The sequence below is a fragment of the Martes martes genome (assembly GCF_963455335.1).
Source record: "Martes martes genome assembly, chromosome: 7".
NCBI lineage: Eukaryota > Metazoa > Chordata > Mammalia > Carnivora > Mustelidae > Martes > Martes martes.
In genome coordinates, this window is record NC_137894.1 from 101256066 (window position 1) to 101269492 (window position 13427).

The 13427-nt window shown below is 37.1% G+C and overlaps 1 protein-coding gene across 1 annotated transcript in view; it reads right to left on the minus strand.

The window, feature by feature from the left end:
* The window catches only part of DLGAP5 (DLG associated protein 5), a 40507-nt gene that overhangs the window by 22110 nt on the left and 4970 nt on the right, over window positions 1-13427 (minus strand). The window contains exons 3-11 of the mRNA XM_080808658.1: window positions 12475-12668; window positions 10206-10268; window positions 8412-8496; window positions 8179-8301; window positions 7135-7205; window positions 4559-4833; window positions 3387-3514; window positions 2924-3047; window positions 35-120 (exon numbers count right to left, since the gene is read on the minus strand). Of these exons, the coding sequence (XP_080664784.1) occupies window positions 35-120; window positions 2924-3047; window positions 3387-3514; window positions 4559-4833; window positions 7135-7205; window positions 8179-8301; window positions 8412-8496; window positions 10206-10268; window positions 12475-12668 (1149 nt within the window). The remainder of the gene's footprint in view (window positions 1-34; window positions 121-2923; window positions 3048-3386; window positions 3515-4558; window positions 4834-7134; window positions 7206-8178; window positions 8302-8411; window positions 8497-10205; window positions 10269-12474; window positions 12669-13427) is intronic.

The window sequence follows — 13427 nt, forward strand, 5'->3', positions numbered from 1 at the left end:
AAACTAAAACAAAAAAATATAAATGTTCCCTCACCATCATCTGGAATGTCCAATTCAAGCTTCCTGTCCCACTCAAGGCAGTGCGAAGTTAATTTCTCAGTTTCTGACTGAAGAATATTTCTAAAATTATGACATACATTTCAGTTTTATTAAATGTTCCTTATATTAATACCTAAGTATTCACATTCTGACACACGTAACATTAGGAAGGTTTAAAAGATAGTCGCGATGTTAATTTTTCAGAGTTGATGCTGACTTTCTGAACTGTGATAAATCCACAAATCCAAGTTGATACACTCTGTCCCTCTTTCTACATCTAAAACATACCCAAATGGTTAATGCCAAGAACCACTTTTCTTTTTTTTTTTAAGATTTTACTTATTTATTTGATAGAGATCACAAGTAGGCAGAGAGGCACGCAGAGAGAGAGAGGAAGGGAAGCAGGCTCCTCGTGGAGGAGAGAGCCCGACGTGGGGCTCGATCCCAGGACTCTGGGATCATGACCTGAGCCAGGCTTTAACCCACTGAGCCACCCGGGCGCCCCCAAGAGCCACTTTTCATGCTAGTATTTCCAATTTCTTCCATTCTTATTTTTTAAAGACTTTATACAATCAGATGTTCCTTACTTCTCCTGTTATTAGTCCTTTGTTACTGTCCATGGAGCTAAGACCAACCCAACTCTCAAGAGTAAGTTGAAGCTAAAAACTGTTAAGTATGAAATTACAATGATAGAGCCTTACTGATTCTCTATAATTATTAGGCTTTGCTTGCCATTCCAAAGGCAGTGGTTCTCAACGGGGGTCAATTTTGTCCTCTAGGACACATTTGACAATGTCTAGAGGCATTTGTGTGTCATGAACTGGAGGAGCGCTACCGGCCAAGGATGTTACCAAACAACCTACAATGCAGAAGATGGTCCCCACAACAATTATCTTGTCTAAGATGTCAGTAGTGCCAAGGTTAAGAAACACTGGCCTAAGGTAAGTGTAATCTGTTTCTTTCTGAAAAGCATCCTCACAGGAGAAACTGAGGATAGTTTTTGTTTCTTAGAAGAAAACTTTAGCTGTTTATATCCAGTGGCATGACAGAGAATGACTTAATTTACAAGAAAAGAGAACTGGCTTAGATCTGACATTATTTAAGTGGGTAAATTGCTTATTATCTCAATGTCTCATAGTTGAAAACACAATGGACTAGCTAAATTGCTAAAATCCTTTATAATTCTAAAATTTTGTGCTCTAAAAATAATTGAAGTGGCTTTCAAACATATAAAAAGATACTCATTCATAATTGAATAAATATTGAGACTATAGGCAAGATAATATTTCTTATCTACTTAATTGGCAAAGCTCAAAAAATTGTTAACATTATATTGGAAAAGGTATGAGAATGTTCTTGCTATGTTCATTCAAGAATAATAGCATGGGGCGCCTGGGTGGCTTAGGCAGTTAAGGGTCTGACTCTTGATTTCAGTTCAGGTCATGATCTTGGGGTTGTGAGATGAGCCCTGCGTGAGGCTCTATGCTGGTCTGGAGTCTGTTAAGATTCTCTCTTTCCCTATCCTTCTGTCTCTCTGCCCCTCGCTTGCATGCACACATGCTTGCGCTCAAAAAAAACAAAAAACAAAAACCTCAACATATACATAAACATGTATGTGTGTATGCCTGCATGTGAATTATAATTTAGAAAATTTGAATACTGACTGGATATTTTATGACATCAAGTAATTATTATGATTATGTTAACCACAGTAAGTATTACAGTTATGTTAACAGGCGTCTTTAACTTTGAAAAATACTGACAAAAATATTTATGGATGAAGTGATACGATTATCTGGGATATTCTTAAAATATCTTGAGTCAGAAGTATATGGGAATAAATATGAAACAAGACTGACCATGAGTGATGGGGTTCAGTGTACAAATCCCTGCACTTTCATATATGTTAAAATTTTCCACAATAAAAAGCTTAAAAAAAAAAAAAGCAGCAGTAAATCATTTCCTGTGTAATGTGGAAGGTTGGGGCCTGTCTCCAAATGCAGTCCTCTGATTTGTTTCCAAGGTCTGTAGGTGACATGGTTGAGGTTCCCCAAACAGGATGTTAATTTTCACTCTTCACAGTTGGAGAAAAGTAATCCTATCTCGTGATTTAGTAGGCCAAAGAGCTTCCTACCATCTCCCACTTTCCTTCTTTTATAAAATATTAACTTGGTTCTTTTTTTTGGCAGGGGCGGGGGAAGTAGGAGAAAATAGGAACTCCCCACACTCCCTTGCTGAAGGGAATGTAAATTGAGGTCGTTACATATTTTCACATGAGAGAACTGGAAAGTATACAAAGTTGTTCTTTGAAGCCTTGAGTGTATTAGTAAAAGACAGAACTCAATGTAAATAATCAGCAACAGCAATATACTATTAAGTCAATTGTGGTTCCTCCACATAATTGGATACTATGTGGTCACTAAACACACACAGATACCCACACCCACAAACAAAATAACGACATGAAAAAGCTCTTTAAGTATTAAAATGGAATGTCTCCTACAATAAACATTAAATGAAAACAGAATAGTAAGCTATTATTTGTACTAAAAAGGAAAAAATACGTATGTTTGTCCCTCTATATATGTTATCTATCTCTGCAAGTTTTCACAAAGCATGAATAACACTTGCCTCCATGGAAGGTTTGAATTGTGGAGTTAGGAGCCAGTTGAGAAAGGGCTTCTCACTTGTACATTTTTCTACCTTTCAAATTAGAAACCACATGAAAGAAAATACTAGCTACTGAAAAAATACATTTTAAAAAACAAATGAAAATCACCCAGCGTCTAATTTATCTATTACAATAAGGTTAAAATACTTTAATTTCGGTTTTAAATATCTACACATTAATACAAATTCTTACACTAGGAATACATGGACAAACCTGAAATATGGCACATCATGGTGGGGCTGAGATACCTGATCTTCATTTATTTCAAGTGATGGGACTTCTTTTATTGTAAGGCCATTTGAATTTTTAGTAGTCTCATCTTTATTTAAGACATGTTCTACAAAGAAAACACCACATACAAATTTCAAAGAAGCGTTTTTAAAGTGACATTCCCTACAAAAGACAAATTTTAAAAATCCTTCCATTCTTTTGTTGTTGATTTTTAACATTTTATTTCTGCTTCAATGATTTCATTTACCACATCTCCTCTAAAAGGTCTCAACGATTTCATCTCTTCAAATTTACATTTATTTTCTCCTTTTTCTCAGTCTGCATTCCTAATCCCAGATGTCTTTCCCCATGTTTCCCATCTCTTCTAACCTTGTGGGGTTCGAAAACAAATCTCTGATAAATCACAATCCAGAAGGCAAGCAAACATTTAATTAAAATACCATACCTTTATTCCAAACTGTTAGAGAACCTAAAGGACACTGTAGTTTATCTGAATCTTGATGTACTGTCTGCATAGAGTAAGTTTTACATTGTTGAGCCAAAATTTCTTTTGTCACTTCTTGAGTCTTATCACTGAAAACAAGAGCAAAAATATACTGCTTGAAGCATGAATCCTATACATCTAATTGAAGGATTTCAAAATTACATTGCTTTTTAAAAACCTGAGATAAAAATAAAAATGTATAGTGTTTTAAAGTTTGTTTATTTAATCTCTACACCCAGCGTGGGGCTTGAACTCATGACTCCACGATCAAGAGTTGCAGGCTCTTCTGACTGAGCCAGCCGGATGCCCCAGAAGTATGTTCATCTTAAAAACAATATATCCGGGCGCCTGAGTGGGCTCAGTGGGTTAAGCCTCTGCCTTTGGCTCAGGTCATGATCTCAGGGTCCTGGGATCGAGTTCCGAATTGTGCTCTCTGCTCGGCGGGGAGCCTGCTTCCTTCTCCCTCTCTCTCTGCCTGCCTCTCTGCCTACTTGTGATCCTCTCTGTCAAATAAATAAATAAAATCTTTAAAAAAAAAAATATATATATATCCATTCCAGAGCAGAAAAATGTAAACACCTATATAGTGGGGATGCCCATCTTTACTAATTGTAATGAGATCTAAAGATTTGAAGATCTCTTAGCGGAACAAACACTTAATCGTCTTGCTGCTGCTGAGCAGTTTCTAGTAAATTTGCGAACAGCCAGTCTGTAAAACACTCTTGCCTTTTAAAGATTCCAAGTGATCCCACCGTAAGCCCTGCCCCTCACTTTGCAAGTTAATCATTTTTGCCTTTAGAGGTAATTTTTCTAAAGTAATTCTCAGCAAAAAACCATAAACAAAAGCTCATGTCTGAGTTACAGTATTATAGCAATTACTTCTTTCTAAAACTTTATTTCTAAGTGTTAAAATAGTCATTTATTAAAAGCAACAAAACACAAATTGTACTGTCAAAATAATGTTAATAACAATGCACAGGAAATAGCAAAACTGTCAAATAGATTATTGTAGCCTTCTGAAGAATTTTTTTAAAAACCAAATTTTCACGATTTACAAGTAAATAAACTAAATAAGAACTTTTTAAAAGCACAGGCTAAATCTAAGAAATTCATTATTAACATTACATTCTTACACTTCTGTTTTTAAAGGGGTCCAGGTATAACTGGGTGTCAGGAAAGCATTGGCACTTCTGGGAGTCATAGGTGTTACTTGATAGGTCTTCAGGCCATCCAGTGGCTGAAACATAAAATCCTGAGGTGCAAAGGAATTCTTCCCTTTCATTTTTGCAGTGTTTGTCTTAGATAAGTTCTCCATCTTTGGTAAGATTCCATCTGGATCCATTCTCTTTGTTGCACTGGTTTGTGAACCCAAAGTATTTTCTTCACTATCGACTTTGAAAGAAACGACCTAGTTGTGAGTAAAGAGAATAGAGTGAGAATTCCTCTTCTGGGGATACAGTTGACCAATTCTTACAGGACTGAAAATGTGAAAGCTGAGATATATGTCCCACAAACATAATTTAAAGAGACAAAAACAAACACAGTGAAATGAATACAAGGAATCATAAGACCAGCTGCAATAAACCATTACTATGATCCAGAAAGAGAGAGAACCAATCTTTGTTATAGAAATAAATAATAGGTTTTAGGTGTTACAACACATTAAAATATATGAAAACTAAGGTGGAAAAGTTAACTCACCTAACAAATACAGACCTCTTTTAACTTAGATTATGCTGATAATTACAATAGTTTCAGAATCAGAAATCCAATGTTTATTAGATGACTACTTCTGTCAAGTACCAAATCCTTTTTGCAAATAATCTTGATTATAAATAACCTTGTCATATGAGCAAAATTATTTTTCAGTGTTACACAGTAAGATGAACCATATAAAATGTGAAGCATATCTTCTTTTTCAAGTCAATTTAATTGTTTTTTTCACTTGAGATATAAATTAACATATAACATTACATTAGTTTTAAGTATATTACATGATTCAATATTTGTATATATTGTGAAATGATCACCACAGTATGTCTAGTTAATACCATACATAATTATAGAGTTTTTTCTTGTGATGAGAACTTTTAAGATCTACTCTCTTTATAACTTTCAAATATGCAATATGGAATTATTAACTATAGTCACTATGTAATATGTCACATCCCAGGACTTACTTATTTTTTAACTGGAAGTTTGTACCTTTTGACTTCCCCTCATCCATTTCATGTAGTCATTAAACATAATTTTTAGAAGTTTCTGTGTTTCTGATTTTCGACAAGATATGAACGGGAACCAGAGTATTTCAACCTGGACAAGAATTTAAGGGTGACAATGTCCCTGAGGCCAACATGGCAGTGAAAGTAAAAACCTAGGTTAACCCTTATAGAGGAAACCAATCTTATGGGAAGAACTATGAGATCCAGCTGCTCGCTTACGAAGGCTTATCCTATACCGCCTTCTTTGGAGGAGCTAAGTTTGATTCTTATGAGAATCTAGCCCGGTTTCTTACACTCTGGCAAAACTTATTTTTAGGGTTAAGGAATTATAACGTGGATCCTAAGCCAAGGAATTGGGTCCTCAAATTGGTGACTCAATTTTGAAGATTCTACTAGGCTCTACGCTAGATGCTGTCAGAAATTTAGCTTATTTCATGGGACACCTGGATGGCTCAGCCTGCTAACCATCTGCTTTCAGCTCAGGTCATGATCCTAGGGTCCTGGGGACTCTTTGCTCAGCAGGGAGCCTGTTCTACCTTCAGCCTGCTGTTCCCCCGGCTTGTGCTTTCTAAAAAATAAATAAATAAAATCTTTTAAAAAAGAAATTTAGGTTATTTCATACTTTTTTTTTTTTAAAGATTTTATTTACTTATTTGAGAGGGAGACAGCATGAGGAGGAGGGGCGGAGGGAGAAAGGGAGAGAGAAAACATTTTAAACAGACTCCACACTGAGCATGGAGCCTGACGCGGGGCTCAGTCCCAGGACCCTGAGATCATGACCTGAGCTGAAACAAAGAGTTGGATGCTTATCTGACTGTGCCACCCAGGTGTCCCAGATTATTTCATTCTTAAAACTACTTTATGTAGGGACGCCTTAGGCAGCTGCCTGCTGCCTTAGGCTCAGGTCATGATCCTAGGGTCCTGGGATCGAGTCCCACATCAGGCTCCTGGCTCAAGGGAGCCTGCTTCTCTCTCCGCCTCTACCTGCTTGTTCTCTCTCTCCTTCTCTCTCTCTCTCTGACAAATAAATAAATAAATAAATAAATAAATAAAAACAAACTACTTTATGTAAAGTATTGCATGTTAGAGATGGGAAAACAAACTCATAACTTGCCCAAGGTTATCTAGCTAATTGGAAGCAGAGACAATATTCAAAGTCATGCCTAAATGAATCCAAAGTCAATATATTTCACCCTACTCTATCTTATCTCTTAGTGAATTTCCGTGTGAAGGTTTCTGTCAGCTGCGTTATTGTATTTCTCACCAGAAACCAAATTACGCTTTCTCTAGCTATAAAGCTCTGAGGATATAATACTTGAAAGACAACAACAGTAAATCCTTTTGATGCTTCTTAAATGGCTCAAGACGTTTTAACACACAAGTAGCTTAACCCTCTTGAAACAGTTCGGTATGCTTAATTTCAACTTTATGAAAATAGCAATAAGATTTTCAAAGTATCTAGAAATAAACAGGTGTTTATACTTTACCTTGTCAGGTTTTGTTTCTATCTTTTTGGCAGGTCTTCCTTGATTTGGTACCTTTCTTTCTGTTTCATTATCTAAAATAAAAGTGAAATAAGACAGCTATTTTGACTAGATAGAAAATGCTGCTTTTAAAGGATCAGGTAATTTGGAAAAGGAAAAAAGGCAACAAGAGGAATGTATATCTTAAAGGATTTTTTGATAAAGAGTAATAAATAAGATAAAAACAGATGAAATTTCCTGCCAAGTATAGGCCATCTGTTTTCAAAACAAAACCAAGGTGTCAAGGTATTTTATCTTTTGCCTCTGACTACCAAATACCTATTTGTTATAGAAAATTAGGAAAATAAAGAAAAGCACAAAAAACCCACAAAATTAAAAAAAAAATAACCCAAGGGCCGCCTGGGTGGCTCAGTGGGTTAAAGCCTCTGGCTTCGGCTCAGGTCATGATTTCAGGGTCCCGGGATCGAGCCCCACATCGGACTCTCTGCTCAGCAGGGAGCCTGCTACCCCATGCCCCCCCCTACCTGCTGCTCTGCCTACTTGTGATCTCTGTCAAATAAATAAATAAATTCTTTAAAAAAACAAACAAACACAAGATTACATTACTCAGTAACAATCACTGTTGCCACTTTAGGATATATTTTTCCAGTTTTATCCTAGGTTCACATATTCACATACGTTTTAGGATTGTGATCATACTGCTCAGAATTTGATCTGTTATTCTTTGTGCACTTAATCTATTGTGTTCTTTCATAACACTGTTCTTCGATGTTCACATTGTATTTCGCCAAATGGACGGGCTCTAATTTATTTGGGTTATTCATTTCTCTCTTTGAAGCGCTGCTAACACCAGATCAGGTACTTCCATCTTTGAGCACCCACTGTGTGTAGTTGGCTGCTGAGGCATGGAAACTACCTTGGGAACTGGAATCTCCTATTTCCTTGCCTCTTATCTAGAGTTGTACATGATGATTTTTAAAACTGAACCCAAAAGCATCAAAGACCAAAACATCCTAGAACAGCCATTGATTAAGAAATAGTTCTTACCATTAGCAGCTCTTGTGACTGGCTTTTCTGTTGTAGTAGAGGAGACTGTTCTGGCAATCTGCTTTGCTGCCTGAGTGGCTGATCGAGTCATTCTCATGGATGTGGTCATTACGGGCTGTGTGACTGTGAGAAAAAAATAACCAAATCAAACGCTTGCTGCAATTATTAAATTACTGTTGTGGCAACATCAGAGCTTATTAAGATATATAATATAATAACTGCTAAATTCCTACCTTTTTTCTCTTTCTCCAACACTTTTCTTTCAGAAGTTTGTCTCTGACCAGGTCGGATTGTTCGAACATCACTCCCATTATTAATCTATTTAAAAGATTAGGTGCTATGTGATTTAATTGCATAATGAATCAAATTGCCACTTTTTTTGGGGGGCAGTTTTCCAAGTCATTTTATTCATTCAACCATACAAAGACTCCCACACATCTCTGCTACTCCCACCTTCTTCCAAAGAGGAGTGGAGTGAGAGGGAGAGAAGGATTGAGCAAACGCCATCCCCCAGGGGTCACTTACAAAAGGGGGAAATGGGGGAGGAGGGAGACATTATAAAAATAGCAATGAATAAATGAGGGGCAACAGAACCACAAACAACACAAGGCTGAGGCAGTGCCAGGGAGGGCGGTGGGGGTGTGGGGTAGATATGGAACCCTTCATGAATTTGCATGCATCCTGGTGCAGGGGCCAAGCTAACCTTCTCTGGATTGTTCCAGTTTTAGCGTATGTGCTGGCGAAGTAAGCACTCAAACTGCTACATATTTTATCTGTAAATTGACCCCATATCTCAAGTCTGACTATTGTAAATGACCTGGCAAAAAATCTACTTCCCCAAATAAAATGAGATGAAGAAAAAAGGTTTGCATTATTTAATGGAAATTTTCCTCACAGCTTCTTTGGAATCTTAGACTTTAGAAAATGCTAATAAGGGGCACCTGGGTGGCTCAGTGGGTTAAAGCCTCTGCCGTCAGCTCAGGTCATGATCCCAGGGTCCTGGGATCGAGCCCCGCATCTGGCTCTCTGCTCAGCGGGGGGCCTGCTTCCTCCTCTCTCTGTCTGCCTCTCTGCCTACTTGTGATCTCTGTCTGTCAAATAAATAAATAAAATCTTAAAAAAAAGAAGAAAATGCTAATAACCTGAGCTATTAAAAATAGCTGTCTATAATCTTCTGAGAATCCTTAAACATACCAGGCATGTTTTCACTTCAAGACCTTTGAATTGTGTCTAGAAACTTCTCCTGGATAGAAAGCTCTTTCCCATGGTTCACTCTTCCACTTCTTAAAGACTTCACTCAAGATGTCACCATCTCAGCGAGGCCCTACTTGACTGCCCCAATCAAAATCCCACCTGACACCCACTCTAGTACTCCCCTTCTCCCTTCACTCTTTTTTTTTTTTTTAACTCCTCTATAATACTTACAACGATCTGACCTGCTATATACTTGTTTTTTTTAATTGTCTATCTCACATGTAAGCTCAATGAAAACAAGGAATTTTGTTCATTTTGTTCACTACTGTACCCTAGAGAGAGAAACGGGATAGACTCAAATGTTATTGAATACATGAAATTCAGGTTCCTCACCTGATGAAGAGGCATACTATTTTCTTCCTTGCCCACATCCCTTTATTTTAGTAATCTTCCTAATAACTTCAGTCACATGGTGTTTTGAAGACCTGTAAGTTTATAACACCCACCCTAGGTGCTCTATTTTTATATCCCTATCTATATTTTATGATGACATAACAGAATGCATAATAGTAGCCCAGTAAACAAAAGAGTGTAACATAAAGTTTAGCATACATCTCACAAGGGATGTCATGCAAAGATATTTTCAGTGAGTATTTCCTTAGTAGCCAAGACGGTTTTATCACCATAACAATAATACAGATTTTGGTACCATTAACTCTAGCAAATTAATCACCACACTTAAAACCGGTATTAGATTAGAAACTAATTTACTCTGAGAAGAAAAGTAGAATTTGTCATCTTTGTAACAATTACCTACTAACTGTCAACTCTACCTTAGTCTGCTCCCTTTGGTCTTTGGCCTTCGACCTCGTAATCCGTTCAGAAGATGGAACAGCCTTAAAACAAAGAAAATAAAGTTAAAAAAATGAAATGGCAAAAGTTTAATTTCATGTCTCTCTTGAAATAAAGTTTCCATTTTAAAGTTAAATTTTATCTTTGATTATTTATGGCAAAAAGATACTTGCCAACTTGAATCCCTATTTTTTCTGATTCTGGCTTGGCTTAAAGTATTTAAGTTAGTAACTTTAAAACTCATTTCTCGGGGTGCCTGGGTGGCTCAGTGGTTTAAGCCTCTGCCTTCAGCTCAGGTCATGATCTCAGGGTCCTAGGATTGAGCCCCACATGGGGCTCTCTGCTCAGCAGGGAGCCTACTTCTCCCCCTCTCTCTGCCTGCCTCTCTGCCTACTTGTGATCTCTCTCTCTGTCAAATAAATAAATAAAATCTTTTAAAAAAATAAATAAATAAAATCTTAAAAAAAAAAAACCAAACTCATTTCTCGGTGAGCTGAAAGAAGAAATTTCAAGCCATATTTTCCAGGTATTTGAACCCACATTAATATGATTTGCTGGACATATTCAGAAGGGGGTAGCTGAACAGACTAGAGTATTAGGATCTTTTGTTTTCTGTTTAATGAAAAGATACTATACAACTTACTCTCCCAGCTTCTACAGTTTGCCTTCAAGCCTTATGATTATGCATTTCTCCACTGTCAATAAGAAAATGGAGACTTGATCACAAAATGTAGAAAAAAATCTAGCACGAGAAAGACTTTAAAAAAAGTGGCAAGATATTTATCAACTCTGTAAAATTTTTTTTTAAAGATTTTATTTATTTATTTAACAGAGAGAGGTATCGTAAGTAGGCAGAGAGGCAGACAGAGAGAGGGGGAAGCAGGCTCCCCGCTGAGCGGAGAGCCCGATGTGGGGCTCGATCCCAGGACCCTGAGACCATGACCTGAGACAAAGGCAAAAGCTTAACCCACTGAGCCACCCAGGCACCCCAACTCTGTAAAATTTCTTAGACATAATCAGGTTTCTCTCTTAGATAAGAAGTCATTTTCTTCTGTAAATCTCAGGGAAAATCTAGTACTAAAGAAATTAGGCCCTTCTCTAGATTGCAGGGCCACCAGAATTCAACAGTGGCCATCTAAATAAAATTAAAAAAAAATTATTGGTGTATCTTATTACTTAATACCGTGATGGTTCTCTTGTTCCCAATACACACACTATAATATATATATTTCCTTAAGTTTTTCATTTTAATTCCAGCATAGTTAACATATAGTGTTATATTAGTTTCAAGTATATAATATAGTGGTTCAACAATTCCATATATCATTCCGTGCTCATCATGACAAGTGTGTTCCTTAATCCCCATCACCTGTTTGACCCCCTCCCCTCACCCACCTCTCCTCTGGTTACTATCAGTTTGTTCTTTAGAGGTAAGAGTCTGCTTCTTTGTTTGTCTCTCTTTCTCTCTCTTCCTTTGTCCATTTGCTTCCCCTTACATATATTTTTAACATTTTTAAATAGTTGTCTATAGTTTAGACCAATGATTGGTATCCTATCTTGAAAAGTCAGCTTAAATCTAATCCCTTCTAGGTCTTCTTTGACGTTCTTCCAAACATAAATAATCTCTCCCTCCTCTGGATATATAGAATATATTTATCTATATCATCCTACCTAAACACTATTGTATTGATTTTGGGTCCCTTCCCCCTTATCCCAAGGTCATACACAGATAATAATAAAAAAATCAAAGATCATTTAAATAAATCAATGAGTTGTGTGAAGCCCAGAAAAATAGGCAGTATTCAATAGGTTTTTATGTTATTCAATTTGTATTTAAATCAGGAATGAGTACACAGTCTAAAATCTTTTATACTTATCTTTAAAATAGCACATCACCAGCGACTACCTAAATTACAAATCCCACTGCCCCAGTTCAAATTTCATCCTTCCTGACTCACTGACCATTTGCTTTAGATCACCTCTCCCTCTATGCAGCCACTCAGACCAGTCCTCCTCAGTCAGTCACTGGAACCTGACTTCTGCCCACTCTTTTCCTATCTCAAGAACCTATAAACTACATCGACAGACCTGATTTTCATCTTCTGAGTTACTATTATGTCATTCCCACCCCGCTACTAACTAGTCACATGAGTAAAGAGAGTTAGAAGTGGTTATTCTAGTTATTTAATCTCTTAAAAGAAAATTCCAGTTAAAAAATTTTTTTGCATCAAATAAGGATAGTAAATTTACCTTTCTTGGCTCAGCTTTCATAGTCGTCTGGTTTGATAACAGAAAACAAGGCATATCAGGTCTATAAAGACCCACTTTAAATACTCCTCGTTTAGCTTTCTCTCTCTGCTCTTTCAATTTCTGAAGCTGCTTTTCTTCTTTATATTTTTGGAGCATTTGCTTTCGTTGATCACCTAGAAGAGTTTTCACTGACCCTAGGTAGAAAAAACCCACAGTATATAATACATTTCAGAAAAAAAGGCAAATGTCTAACTTCTCACTTCAACTGCTGTTAAGAAATGCTTTCAGTAACTTTTGATAATTCCTTAGCACTCAAACAAGTTATTTCAACCTCTATTAAAATTTATATTTCTTTTGTCTTTGTCTTTTCAAATATTTATTAACTGCTTGCTACACAGTAAGCATGCATTACTTCACTTTTGAATTAATGTGCTTGTGTGATAGCCACCCTCCAAGCTGACCCCAATGATTCTCACCTCCTGGTGATGATGCCCGCATGTCATCCCTTCCCACACTCAACACGGCTGGCCTGGTAACCAACAACATACCGTGAAATGATGGTTTTGACTCCCAAGACTAGTCATTATAGACACTGAAATATTTGCCTTGGCCCCTCTTGGATCGCTTGCACTGGAGGAAGCCAATGGCCTTGTAGAATCTTAAGGGGACTTGAATGGCCCTATAGAGATGTCCACATGACAAAGTTCTAAGGCCTCTTGCCAAAAGCCAGCATCAACTTGCCAGTCATGGGAGTGAGTCATCCTGGAAGCAGGTCACCCAGTCTGAGTCAAGCCTGCAAGATGCGTACCTGGATGACATCCTGACTGTGACCTCCAGCACCACCCATTTAAGCTACACCCAAATTCCTGACCCACAGCAACTGTGTGAAATAATAAATGTTGAAATTGTTTTAAGCCACTAAGTGTTAGGTTAATGAATACCCAATATTAGGG